A 14,926-nucleotide genomic window follows, 5' to 3' on the forward strand; every position below is an offset into this window, starting at 1 on the left:
GCATAGGCTCTTGCGAGTATCTTCAGAACTAAAGTGACAGGTCTATATATTCTGCATCGGTGGTGGGAAAGCCTGAAGGACTGAGCTCGAGAAGTCCCTTCCCAGTGGCCTGTCTGCTCACCTGTGACACAGTTTTGCACTCAGCACTGAGTAAATGTGCAACAAGGAAGGGATGATGATTTCTCTTCTGTGGTGATGCTCACTCTGCCACCAGTCCCTCCTCTGCCTCAGTAGGGGCCAGGCTGGAAACCGCTGACACAGAGAGGGGATTCACAGGGCTGCAGTCACGAAGTCATCAGGCCGTTCACTGTATTTACACCAACAGGCCTTTATACTCACAGCATTCTGTAAATACACTTTGTTCATGCTTTTCTGAAAAACTAGTTTCGTGTGGTGTCACATCAACCACGTTAGTAACTGCTGCAAGTTAATCAAACCCAGATTCAGTTTCAGAGCTAAATCTTTCAGGTTTGGGAAAGCTGCGAAGTGGCAGTTGAATGTTGTGCACTATCTTGAATCCCGGCTGGTGTCCTTACCCTCAAATCAGGTTGTCATGGATCCTGATGGGTATTTCTGGCAAGCTTTCCCTAAAACAGGGGGAGCTTCCCTAAAGCTTCCCTTCTCCCTTCTGTAGGGAGAGCAGATCACAGAGTAGATCTAAATATTGCTGCAGCTCAGCCAGAAACTCCAAAAAAAAAAAATCACACACGGAAGAATCCCGCCCATGTCACTTGAGATGCATTACAAAATGACAACAAGAGCATGCACGCCATCCATGATGGATTCTCCAGGGACCTGCTGCTGAATTATCAACTTGATTGTTCTCATACTTAAGAAAGTATGTTTTAAAAGAGCTTTGTAGTTGTTTTGAGTAGTAGCTTTCAAGAGGTACTCAAGGAACAAAACAGGCTAAAAATTGCATGAAATAAACATTCTTGTGTTCTGAAGTCTGAATCTGTTGTATGAATCTTCTCCAAATATTTCTGGAATCAGTATTTGGCATTTCTTCCAATTGTGAATCCTGACAGATTTGGAAAAGTAAAACAGATACTGGTTGCAGACAGCAACGACTTTCTTCTAAAATAAATATTTCTGTGGTAAAAACAGAAGCATAAAAACTAAGAGTACAATGAATACAAAAGTTAGTGTGATCTGCTTCCCTCTGAAACTGTTTAGAGCACGTTAGATAATACAAGAAGGAGAGTACTGCTACAAGCAAAATACTTGTTGTGTAACCAAAACAAGGGTGGGGGAAATGAACTCCAGAGAACAGCTTGTAAATCATTCTAATGAAATAACAAGTGCTAAGAAAATGACTCAGTCATATTTGGAAAATAAATTTAGTGGTCTTCGGCCTTTGCTGGCCATGGGCAATGATGGCAAGAAACTAATAACTCATGGCTGCTGTATTCCATTTTCTTGGCTGTTGCTTTAATTTCTAACGGCTGCTAGAAATAACAAAGCATCTTACAAACAGAATGTCACTCTTCAGCTGTACATGGGAACCACTTTATCAGATAAACTGCTGTATCCACTGTTACTTCATGATGTTCCGGTTTTCTACACCAGAAAAGATAAACTCAAGATTGAACAAAAAAAGTTTTCAAGATATAAACAGCTCAGACCAAGGCACAAATTGGGCAGTGAAGAGGAAGTTCAGGATTAGATTTGCCACATGCATATAACATGCAAGATGTTACACAAAAATCTGTTTGCCTAGAAGGTAAAATTTTCCTCCTTCAGTAACTGTTTCCTGTAACACAGGCCAGCTTTATCTCCTCTGCCAGTTCTGAGTGTTTGCATACAAAACCAGTTTGCAGTCCAAACTTCTTACTTTTAAAAAAGATCACACCAGAATTGTGAGCGGCTTCCCTACAGGATCTCCAAGGCTAAGTTTCCAGATACTTCAGAAAAGGAGCATTAAAATGTGCATCTTCCCCAGAACTGCAGAAGATGTTTGCAGTGAGAGAAAAAACTGCAACCCTCTCTGCAGAGCTGACAAGCCAACGGACAATTTAAATCTCATTTGATCTGTAATTGGAACAGGCTTTACACAGAACAAGAATCTTAACGCCTAGATAAAAGCTGCACTTTTAGCATTAACAGTGATAAAGAGACTGGTTATAAATTTGTACTGCCCATTGAAGTGAGAATTCCTAAATCTAGCAGCTTTACCAAAGTTAATTCTTACATTGATAAGGAATGAGAAAATGCATTCGGCTAAGCAAAGGAATTTAAAAATGATTTATCCATGCAGACACCTCACTAGCTGATCATCACATGTGTCTGGACATGTAAATATAGAAATATTTTAGACACAAATGTCACAAATAATCCCAGAGCACTTCTGCCCTCTACAGAGAGCTGGGAAGGTCTTTTGAACTCCCAGTCACATTCTCAGTGCTGGCTGCCTGCAACGTGCACTTCAGCCTCTGGGAAGAAAAAGGGAAAGAATACATATGAATATATCTATATCTATATCTATATATATATGCAATAGATACCATTTTTGCTTTGCAAAGATAAATAATGACAAACTCTATCTGTTTCTTACAAACATATAAATTATTTTATTTACAAAGCCATGTTACAAAAAAAAATAATAATAATAAAGCAAAAAACAAAAAATACAATCGCTCACTAGAGAATATCTCCAGGCCCGGTGTTGAACCATGGCAGTATCAATCAGATACATGTTTGTTCTGGTTTTCCTTTTTAAAACTGTAAGCCATAGAATTTACTATTTACACCTACTTTAGACATTTATTCTGCTTACAATTATCACAAGCATGGAATGAATTCTATTTGATACTGCTAATACATAAAGGTGCAGGACAAAGAATGAAAATACTTAGTGTTACAAAATATGGATTGTAGAAAAGAAATTGGCTGTACAAGTATGGCATTTTTTTTTCTTAGAATGATTGGACATGCTTTCTTCAAAAGTCTTCTGGAAAAGGTTCTAAAATCTGTAGTAGGAAAGCACAATAGAGCAGGTGCAAATTCATTTCTGTGCAACAACAGTTATTTAATATATCCCATGACTGACCAGCTATGCAAAACCCACAGAGTTTTGTTAAAGTGCCATGGGTCAACAGCATAACAAAATATAAGGTGTAAATAGAAAAATTTCTTTTTTTCTTCTTTTTTTTTTTAAAACAATAGTTCACTGAGAATCAGCAATAATAGAATATGCTGTATAAACTATTCTCTACAAAGGTCAATCAGCACTATGTACAATTGTTACATCAATACAAAAGAAGGCATACAAGTTATCCAAGTCGCTTTTTATGGCTGACGGGCCTATGCATTGCGTATGTGTAACAACCAAAGCTTCTGAGCCTCTATTGCTGGAAACAAATCACAAGATTTTCAGGCAAATGGGGAAGAAAAAGAACTACTGAGCGAATGCTACACTAATAATGCATTATAGGCTGGTCCAGTTTGTATCCATTTTTTCCAAAGATTTACTTCCATTTCGCTTTTCAGGCTGATTTTATTTGATACAGATAATTCATTAATGATTCTTTGCTGATGAAAGAACACTGTGGGATTTTACTCGGTGCTTAACTTTCCTGAAATGCTGTCAGGCGTAAGCCAGTTGAAAAAAAATCAAGCAGCATTCAAAGGACAGGCTCCATATTCCAGCTTTCCAATGAAAAGACGCATGGAAAGAGCTAAAGCTTCCTACAACTACAACATTGCTCCTTCAGTCACTGATTAGCATTATTTCTCAGAAGCAACCACTGAATCTCACAACCACTGTTTTCCCTCAATAACTAGAAATAGCAGTTCATTGATTACAGAGGATGACGTTGTTACTGAGATTTTTCAACTCCTGCAGTTTTATAACTCAAAATAAATTAAAAAAATCAACATAGTACTGCTCCTAAAACTGAACAAGACAAAAATTGTGCAAAAATAACAAAGATATGTACACATTTTTCAGTCTGAAGAAATGTACAATAAAAACATAATTCAAAGAACATTTTAAAAATATAAACATTGCTTAAACTTTCCTAAGTTTCATACTGTTTCTGAAACTATACCGGTCAGTTAGCTCTGAAGTATAGCAAAACATAAATTATTACAAAATTAACACTATAAAAATTTATTTTAAGAATATTTCTAAACTTTTTTCAAAGGGTCTAGCCTTGTTTATAATTGCTTAAACATTTTTAGTCTTAAAATTTGCCTTAAGCCTTCTTTTTTTAAAAAAGAAAGTAGTAATAATCTCCCTATTTGCAGTCTCTCGCCTTTCCCCAAGATGTAAATAAACCAGCATATAAGTGCACTTTTAACACTGTAGAAATAAAAATTAACTCCTCTGTACTATTGTTCCAGTACCTAGTATTGGCTTCCTGATTATAAAATCTATATTTTATTAAAAAATTCTTCAGTAATCCTATAAGAAACACTGTCAGTGCAATTCTGTTAATGCAAGCCAATCTGCTCAAGTCCTGTCCTTGCAAGCCCAAACTGTTCACTGAAGTTATCAAGTGCTGGGATCTTAAGGGTCTAGAAATCCCCCAAGAGATGGGGATTTTGCATGTTGAGCCCCTGATAACATTAATTACAGTTTGGTGCAAAATCCTCTATGCATTGATTGAAGTATAGATTCCTTAAGAGCCTGATCCTGGAAGAGGCTGAACACTCAGAATTCCCACTGAAATTATTAAATGCTGTAGGTACAGAGCACCAGTCAGGATTAGTCCCTAAAGTTGCAGTGCCCCAGCTGTTTGCAGATTACTAAGAAATGCACTCAATTTTTATCCATAGGACAAGCTTAAATACAGAATTACTGTAATTTTAATTTAATGAAAAAATTTGGAGATCTTTTAAATAAATTCAAATCATGATCTGGATTTTTTTCTTGGAATGTCCGCTGTGTTCTGGTAAGGAAACAAAGGGAGCATTGCAATGCTAACAGCTTTAAAAGGCATGAAACATAACCAAGCAGAATGCACAGATCAGTGGCAAATACAAGTGAAAAACTAAACAAATCACTATTACAGTTTTCTGTAAATTTAATTATCTTTAAAACCACAAATTCATAAAAGATTAAATCCATCTGCAGGACATAGAAAAGAAAAACCCTGTGGAGTAGGGCTGCTGAGAGCTAGAGATTATAGGCTGGTTCCTTTTCCTTGTTATGGAAGAGTCCTTATTCTACCAGTCCGGTTTGATGTCTTCTAAAAGAGAAACCAGAGCCAGGTTCAAAAATCACAAAATGTCTTTCAGTATATAATACTTTAATAACATCTGCATCTGACAGAACTCATGGCAGGAATTTATTTCAAGTCTCTGAACTAAATTCCCTCTTGTTTACTGATTACATTAGACCTTTAAGAAAAGGAACTGCTTTGAATAAACAACATACTTCCTTTGGGGACTGCCTGATTTTAGTAAGCTTTGGTGAATCTCATGTTCATTAACTTGGTGTGTCATTACAAGTAAAGAGCAGCAATTAGACGACAACTCTGAAGAATCTTTTCCTCTACACAGCATGTTTTCATGCACAAGGAATCCCCACACAGCATACACGTTGTCACCTTCCCTTAACAAAATGATCTAGTTACTCAGTATTTAAAAACCACCGCATACTGAGGTCTTGAAGTGTTAACACATTCAGGCACCTAAAAGCACTATGAAGACAAAAACACTTGATTAGTTATAAACCTAGAACAAGGATAAAATCTGGAGAAAACAAGCTTTTAATACATAATCTGTATTGACAGGCACAAATAATTTGACTGCAAAACTACCGTTCCATTAATGCTTGTTAAAAAACAAGTAGCTTTTATAAGGAAGAGTAATATTTTTTTCATTAAAGCAACAGTAGTTGGAAAAACAGGCATGTTTTTATGTATACAAGCCCCTGTTCAGGTCTCAAACAGATGTAGCAACATTCAAATTAAACATGAAATGAGAACAATTTGTTGGAGTTTAATTGACTGAGTTTAGTGCGAGGGGAGAGAGCAGACAGGCCCACAGTTATCCTGGCAGCCACCAGTCCCCACAGGAGAACCCCAGAGCACAGTGTACTTAACAAATGTGCCAAATCACCAAAAGAAACTAATTGTGTGAGATCAAAACCACCCTTGGGCATCTTTATCTCACAGCTCCATAATGGCAAACACCCAGCAATGGGTGGCTGTCACAGCACTGCCCATATCCCCTGGGCTCTGGCTGGCCACCTGTGGCAGGAAGCCAGCGTTCCCCGCAGGACTGCCCGTGGGCCAGCACGGCTTCAACCAGCCTGGCTTCACAGCCACCACCAGCTCCACAGTGCCTCCTTCCACCCAGTCACTCAACCCCGTGTTGAGGACTCCTCTGGAGAAGCAACAATCTGCTCCCATCCAACCCCTCTGCACCAGCAGCTCGCCCTGACAGGCTGCCTGAGCAGGTAACACACTGGAGGCAACCCAGAGTAACTGCTCTGTACTCACATTTACCTTGGCAGCTGCAATTCTGCTTCAAACTGCATTGCTGAAAGCCTTTCAGGTTTGTATTCATGAAAACTGGCCTGTTTTTTCCAACTATAAACCCCAGTGTCCAGCAGAGACTGTCTCTGCCTGCAGACCTTGCTTCACTGGGGCTCCCTGGTTATCATGGTTCTAACAACACTAACATTAAAAACAAGAGAGCTCAGGTTCCCCCGGTAATATCTTGACTGCCATAACATATACTTGCAGATCCACTTATTGTGACCTAATTAATAACACCTTTACAAAGAAATATTATAGCACAGTTTAAGACTAAAATTTTGTTTAGAGCCCATTCAGTTGCTAGACTGGAGATGAAAGCTGTCAACAAAGCAGCTCAGATTTATTTTGACAGTGGCAAGCATTCATTAGACAGGTAATCATTATTCATGGTACCAAATACTAAAATCCTGTGTTAGAGTTTAAAAAAAAGTTTAATAAAACTTAGAACATCTTGATTTTTTAATTTGTATTCTGAGCTCCATACTCAAGTACCGAAGTGACTTAAACATATTTTTAACAAGAAAGAGTTTGTGGAGCTTAAACAAACAAGTACTTCTATTTTTGATAAAGTTACGGAAACAGGCAGCTGAAAAGCTCAGCAATAGCCTCTGTTTACATAAGGCTGCCACAAAATTAATGTTTAGTTCTGTTAAGGCAACAGATCCCCACAAGCTCTGCTCCTCAGGTACTGTGTGTTTTATACTAACGCAGGAGGCTAAAGCAAAACCAGTTTTCCACTTCAGAACAGCTTTATCCCATGTTTGTTCCTGGCAGCTGGATGACTGTCTCACACAGCAAAATGTCAGTCACTATGAATATGAAGAAACTGTCCACTTTTTTCCCTTCAGAGTAGTTCTGCCATACAAATACAGCTTCGCATTCAGCACCAAGAGGGAAAAAATCCTGTTTGGCAGTTCATCTCAATATATGAGTGATTTAAAATATGTTTAATGGGGATACGGTTGTGGGTTATCATTACTACAAACATACTGTTCTTTTGCTGTGTCTACACAGCACAAACTAAGCAGCACAGCCATTTTGAATAAATACTCCTGTATGACTTAGCCAGAATATGTAACAGAATTCTAAAATACTGACTGGTTGTACAGAAAAATCCTCTGGAATTTTTGTTTACTTGTGATTACACCTTGCTAAGGTGGGAAACCTTTTCATATCAAGAATCTTGATAGTGAATTTTGATAAACTACTCAACTTGGAGAATCACACAGTAGATGCCATATTAAGAAAAATCAACTAGTCTCTCAGTCCTCCCGACAGATGAGGGCTGGATCATGGCTCAAGCACCTGTCCTCACAAAAAAGCTGAGTTACAGCATTTATTATAATTCTCTGACTAGCAGTCTGTGTGATGAACAGGTGTGGTGGAAGTGCTAAGGATTTTTCACAGTCTAAGAACTCAGATCATGCTTAGCTTAGTTATGCTTTCAGATTAGTTTCTCTGAATAGTCAAGTGCCCTGCCTTCTCTGTCCCACTTCTGTTGTCCTTGTGCTGCTGTCACTTCTGGCCTATTTTTAAATGCTGTCCCCTCTATGCCAGTCTGGGGACTGTGCTGTGTCATCTCAGCAGGGGAAGCTGGACAGAAAAAACACATCAGCTTAGCTGGGTCCTGCGCAGTTTCTGCTGCTGCTGCGTTGATATCACCAAAGCAACAGCCAGTGCGCAGCACATAAGCCAACCTGAGGTGTACTGCAGGTGGTCAAACACAAGAGGAAAACTTGTTATTCATAAATCTCAGAGGAGAAAACAGCTGGAAAAAAATAAGTGAGAGGAGAAATCTAATATTAGTTCACTGACAGACAGTTTCTATAAAGAATTGTATTCATAATGAACTTACATTTTAAGGTGTTACAATATAAAAGATTTCAAAACCGCTTACAGACTACTTAAGTACACTTTTTTCCCAAAGCAACTTACTTGTCTGTTGTGTACGGGGTTTGATGTACTCGAAGGACTGGATTGTGACAAAGCTACACTGCTATTTTTTCCAATCTGAAAGACATTAATTGAGCAGTATTGAGAGGCATGTTTGTCAGTTGAATGGAGATGCTGGTAATGGGCTTCCCTTTCCTGTGTGAAGTGGTACTAATTGCTTTGCATTTGGAACACAGGTATTTTGCTATTGCAAAGGATACGCTTCTTCAGATAAAGTAATAATTATCTCTCAGAGCCTGTATACTTTAAGTAAACTCTCAAAAGGCACATAAATACTATTACAGGTCAGAAAACAACATAGGAAACAGTTATTGGAGGAATACAGATTATAAAACCTCACCTCTCTAGACCAAAATACTTGTTTTTCTAGTTACTGGAGTCACTTAGTGCAGCTGCTCAGCAACAAGAGAGCAAAGAGTGCTCAAGGTCATGGACTTGGCCCCGGGGACCCTCTCCATTCCCGGGGAGTTTAAAGCAAGTGGCCAAGTACCATAGCATGCCCTAAGTTATTATTTTTTTCTTCCACATAGAGCCTTCATTTGTCATTGCCCAATAAAGCAAATATTAATCAGAAGAATCAAACTCCAGAAGTTTAAATTTGCAATTGTATCAATTTACTGCATCAAAGGATTTCTTTGGAGTGCAAACTCATAGTACACATACATTTTAAAAATACTTAGTTAAAATACTGCAATATTCAATCTGCACATTTCAATACTGGAGAGATTACAGCACTCTGCAAGTGCACCCTGTCTTAGTTTTTTCTCCAACGACCCACAAACATAGTGCAGATATCGCTGTTGAGATACAAAAGGGAAGACAGCTGTTGAGTCACAGCAGCAGTTCCTCAGGGGCTACAAGGCTGATAAAAACCAACCATGGACACCTGCCTGCAACTGGCAGATGACTGGACTTTGAATAGTTATTCACGAGGTCAATGGACTTCAAGGAACATCAGCTTTAATCACTTGATGGAGAGGCAGCAAGGGCCTGTCTTCTAAACAGTGAGAAATGCAGCTGCAAGTTTCTTACTGAATAGATGGGACTGTGGCGTTGGCTGGCAGGGTTTTCACCAACATCGCAGGTTTCTCCTTTCCTTCTGCAACACCATTTGTTACATTGCCATTTCACGTATGAAGGGTAAGGTAGCCTTTGTTTCCCTCTCCATATCTACTCTTCCTCACACAGTGACTCAAACAGTGTTCTCTATTCACATTCTATTCAGAAAAAATGTTTAAAGTTTTTATTTACAGCCAATTCTGAAGGAAGCTCCTGTGGTGCACAAAGACTAAAAGGGCAGGACTCTGTCTGTCCTGTTCCCTTTAGCTTGTTGTTTTCCATGTCACAGCTGTTCTCCAGGTAGCAACGTGCTTTTCTTCAGTATCTTGACTAAAGATACATAACCTTGTAAAATCTTTCCTAGCCCTTCAGAACATCATGGCATGCCTGCAAACCTTTCTTCTCTACATCCACCATTATAATATTCATAAATTCCTTCCACAATAAAATATGTCCACTTTTCAAATGAGAAAAGAGCCACTAGGAAATTTGACTTGCTGAGATCTGAGAATGCCAAGAGGGAATATTCCGCATCCTGAGGCTTCCATTCACTTGGTGCTGCCACGGCTGCCACCCGCCCGACTGCGCACAAGGCACAGCCAGGAGCAGCACAGCCCCAGCACGGCCCGTCCTGGTTCTGAGCTGGGACCAACAGACCCAACAGTTACAGCACCCAGTGAAAATAAGAAAGATTCCCACTTGTGTTGGGTCTTTAATGCTGGGAACACCATTTTCAAAGGATTAGGCTGCAGCCAGGATGCAAGTCCTTTTCTTTTAAAAGTATACTTCAAAACCCAGTGGCTAACACTTTCAGTTACTACCTATCTAGGCCAGGCACGAATTGAATTAGAAAAAAACCCCACCTGAGCCTATTAATTGGTCACTTGAGCATTTTTCTGTATTCTTATTCTCTTAATTTAATTTGCCCTATTACATCAAGGATAAGGAGCAACATTTTAAGTAATACTGATCTTTTTGTGGAATTTCTACTGTGATTGCATTTCTAGAACACAGCAAGTCAAACCAGCAAAGCTCAAAAGTGATTTCGAGTATTTTCCAGAGTTTTAATATTCGCATGTACAGTATGTAACATTATTTGACCCATATACTTAAGTGGGTACGAGTCTCATTTCTTTATAGCATAAATAAACAGTAGGAAATGTCTATTTTGTTATTGCATATAATTCAGTATCCTCGTCAAAACTAGCTGCCAGCCAGACATCTGAAATACAATCAACTCCACTTTACCTCCTGCTTTTGATGACTAGTGTAGCTCCAAAGACCAGCCAGTATAAGAAGAAAGTATGACCAACTTTTACATACATATAGACATATATATGCATGTATACCTATATATGTGTATGCATCTGTACATGTATATAAAAATATTATGATTAACAATCTGTATATCATTACACTCATTACATATATTTAACCTTTTACTTCAGGAAAAAAATTATTAGCATGAATTGTAAGTTTAGAAATATTCAGCAAAGACCTCTGATTGTGGTTTATTTACTTCAATTACTGTCCAACATGCTGACACACATCACAAACTGGAACAGCTTTACTCACTAGGGGAGTCGGAATTTGAACTCACAACCTCCTGCGTGCGCCTGTTCCCCAAACTGCACTGGCTACGGCTACAGCCCATGTACTGTGTACAAGCCATTTCCTACTACCAATGTTTATACCAAAGTAACAACTTGTATTTAGTTTTAATTCCCATTTGAGATCATATATCTCAGGGCAATTTAATTTTTTGGGGTACACATTTTAAAAATCAGATACGTGACAGAAGTAAGAATTTACAGCATCCTCCACTGACTGCAGTGACTTAAAGATGCAGGACACATTTAAAAAGCTTAAAATAGAAAGACAATGCCACTACCCATTTTTAAAAGCCAAACAAATCATCTCAGTTGCACCCCTGCTGGAAGTAGCAGAGAAAATATACCTGCTAAGCCATTCTTTGAGAGCTTTCTTCTGCCTGCTATACCAGTTCTAGAATTTGCTTATTCTCTTCTTCCACTACCATTCCTGTCTGCTATTACCTGTGGGTTGCCTTGCCCAAGACCTTACCCCCTCCATTTCCAAATTCCATTTAATGCACAATATTGTTAGGAAATTAGAGTTTCTCAAACAAAATTCTCCTATGCTACCTTCTCCGGATTTTCTGAGGTAATCTGTTTTCCATGGTTTTGTCTCCCAGACATCAGGGCCAAGCTGTGTTTTCTGTGCACTGTATAGCGCTGGACATGGGAGCAGAATGAAACTGTAGATCATTATAAAGACCATATTGGCAGCTTTTCCACCTAATTTTAATTCACACACGCTTTTGTCCTTATATAAGCCTCACCGAAAGAGAAGTCAAAGCTCTATTTCTAGAGACAATGAAGTAAGAGTGTGTAACCTTATCTGTTGTGCTGACTTCAGTATTCTTATTGCATGTACACTAAAAAAGATAACCAAATGTCCACTGGTTAAGATCTTAATTTCTTAATTTTTCCAATTTCAAACAGGATACAGCATCTGAGGTCACGCATCTCTGACTCTCCCCAGGGGAACAGTAGATGCAAACGTTTTACATAAGAGAAAGAGGTGACTTGCATAACATTTAAAAATGAATCAGCAACAAGTTTGGGAAAAGAAATAAACATAAATGCTGACTCTTATCTTCCTGTTTTAATGACATCATTTATTTCAGAGAGATGAGAATTAAGAAAAAAAGTTACTTTCTAAAAATTATTTATCCGGTCTGGACATTCAATTTTACTTTCAGAGATACAAATGGCTACTTTATTAACTGAATTAAAAAATCTCATAAAAATATTTTAAGAAAGTAGGTTTTTTTTGTTTACCTCTCAAAGCATCTTTCTGTGATTCATACAAAACAAATACAAGTAAGTTTCTGTATTAACCTAGCAAGTTAAGTTGTGCGATGAAAAGCTATCTGAAGCAAACACAGTATTTTCAGAACACATGAAATACTTCACGTAAGTCAGACATGACCTGCAAAAAAATAACTGGAAGGGTCCCTTACCTGCCGAGAGATGGAGCTGCTTGTAGGATCTGGCACTGCAGAAATAAGGTTGGCAGTGCTCTTTCTATGAACACTATTCATACCAGGCATTTTAGTGATTTTACAGGCTTTGCTACTAGAACTAGAGTTTTTTCGTTTTTTTCCTTCTGATTTGTCGAACGAAAGGGGTAGAGAAGACACTGCGTTGTGCGCTCCCAGGGAGTGGTCCCCTGAGTGGTGCACAAGAGAAGATACAGACAGGTTAGAAGAGTCAATACTGCTCACTACCATGCTCATGTGTTTCACTGAGTCTGTCGAACTACTCGATAGTGAAGTCCGTCCTGAGGGCTCCGATTTGGCACTGAGTGGGCTTGTTCCGTTATTTGTATTGTGCACAGACATACTGTTGTAGGAAGATGTAGCCTGATAGGAGTTCAAAGTTGAACTGGGGTTCAGGACACAGTTCTTTTTGTGGGACCCTGAAAATGAAGATGAGGAAGAAGTCTGCAAAGATAACGAGGACGATGATGACGATGACTGCGGCTTTTTCTTTTTGTTACTTGAAGACTCATCACCCCGAGATGACAGGTCTTTGACTTTTGAGGATTTGCTGGTTTTTGTTTTGGATGGCTTGTGGGATGGGGAAGGGATGACTGCTGGCACTGGTGACACAGCTGATGGCGCCTTAAAAGTGGAGTCCATGATACTTAGGCTTGCAGCCACGTGAGGAAAAGCTGTAGTGTGTGACATAATGGAATTAGTTTCTGACGTTGTCACAAAGGCTGCATTTGATAGCATGGCTGACGTCATTATGTAGGGAGAAGACGTGATTCTTGAACTGATAGGTGTTGAAGGAATATACACCGCACTGGGGTTGCTGAAAGGCTGCAAGACTGATGCTGGAAAGGGAGTGGAGACATGTGCTGCAGGAGAAGGCATGGGACTATCCGCTGCGGGAGGAATTTTCCTAAACAGAGAAGAGAAAAAAAACCAAACAGTTTAGATCCATAAAAAATTCCAGCCAAACAATGAAGACAGGAAAGGATTTCTGGGAAGGAGCAATTCACTAAAAAAGGCAAACCTAGTTCATTATAGTTTTGACCCCTATTCTACCAATCACATATATTTAACTATTCACAGTTCAAAATCAGCTCTGCATTCTACAACGGCCTAAAAATACTTTCACTTCCGATTTTTTCCCCTCTTTTTAAACTTGCAATTCCATTATGAGGCTCTTTGGGATTTAATACAAACCACAAACCCAAACCATGTGTGTTTTAATTTGTAAAGATTCAGGAAAGCTGGATCATTAAGTATATTTTCCTAAAAAATAATTTTGAAATGAGGCACATTATGTCTGTGAAGGCAGCAGAGACCTAACAGAAGATGAACAGGTCAAGAACTATGCAGCATAATTTTCCCTATAAAATTCTGTCATGGCCCATGAGCCCTGAACTATGTAACTCAAACCACAACTGAGCTCCACTTCAGCACAAGTGCCCCATGCAGCAGTTAAATGCACAGTGTTACAATTTAACCACCTTGTGACAAATTTAATTTCATTTTTTCCTCTCCCGTTTTACCAAACAATTAAAAATGCGAATAAAATGCCTGATGGTGGCACCTATAAACATTCCACTCACCCTGGTTCATTCATTGCATATGTTTTGCTTGAAAGTTCAAGTTGAGGAACAGTTTCAATATCAATCTAAACTTACAGGTTAGATTTGATGAGCATAGTAAACAAGCCAGTTTGGGGGTTTGTGAAGCACTTAATCACGGAGCTTAAAGATGAAAAGGAGAAAAGCTCATCCCTTTCCCAATGCAGTGCTACTCCCAACAGCTCATTTGAGAGCCGCTTAGATGGGATTAGCTAGGTTAGTTATTGATTAATTTCACTGATATTGAAAAATTGATAAAATATCAAACAACGCTTAATAATCTTCATAACTCATTGAATAATATGCTGAGAATAAAATTTAATAGCACCTGTGAAATTAGTGGAATGTATTCAAATTCCTTCCTATTCAGCCACCATCTTCTATTATTTTATCTAGCCCAGTGTTAACAAAGAACCAGACTGCCATAATGTTTCTAGGAAAATTATCATGTGAGCTTTTCTCATTATTTAGACTAAAATTTAATTCACAGTTTAATACTGTTTTGCTTTAAGAACCTGCACATCACCATAACTCTGCCCTTATTATCCTCACTACTGACACCTTTTCAGTTTTTGAAGACTTATTCTTGCCCTCAAAGAAGAAGGATAAAAGAGCAGCACTGGGTGTGCTGTTTTATCATCAATCAAATCCTAATTACAAGTGTCCTTTCCTGGTATTCCTCCTATGGAGACTGTCAGACAGAACACTGTTTATGGCACAATTACATAAGGGATTACATACAG

The 14,926-nt window shown here is 38.6% G+C and overlaps 1 protein-coding gene across 7 annotated transcripts in view; it reads right to left on the reverse strand.

Annotated features, from left to right (window-relative positions):
- Positions 1-2,314: 2,314 nt before the first annotated feature.
- ATXN7L1 (ataxin 7 like 1) overlaps positions 2,315-14,926 on the reverse strand; it is a 115,549-nt gene continuing 102,937 nt past the window's right edge. For 6 of the 7 annotated variants that reach the window (XM_080363534.1, XM_080363529.1, XM_080363530.1 and 3 more), the window contains 3 exons: positions 12,544-13,489; positions 8,424-8,498; positions 2,315-5,192 (listed from right to left, as the gene is read on the reverse strand). In XM_080363534.1, coding sequence (XP_080219660.1) covers positions 5,151-5,192; positions 8,424-8,498; positions 12,544-13,489 — 1,063 coding nt within the window. In that variant the 3' untranslated portion in view covers positions 2,315-5,150. Of the gene's footprint in view, positions 5,646-8,423; positions 8,499-12,543; positions 13,490-14,926 lie in introns of all 7 variants that reach the window. The other variant, XM_080363528.1, reaches the window with a different exon arrangement.

The sequence above is a fragment of the Nesoenas mayeri genome (assembly GCF_963082525.1).
Source record: "Nesoenas mayeri genome assembly, chromosome: 1".
Taxonomy (NCBI): domain Eukaryota; kingdom Metazoa; phylum Chordata; class Aves; order Columbiformes; family Columbidae; genus Nesoenas; species Nesoenas mayeri.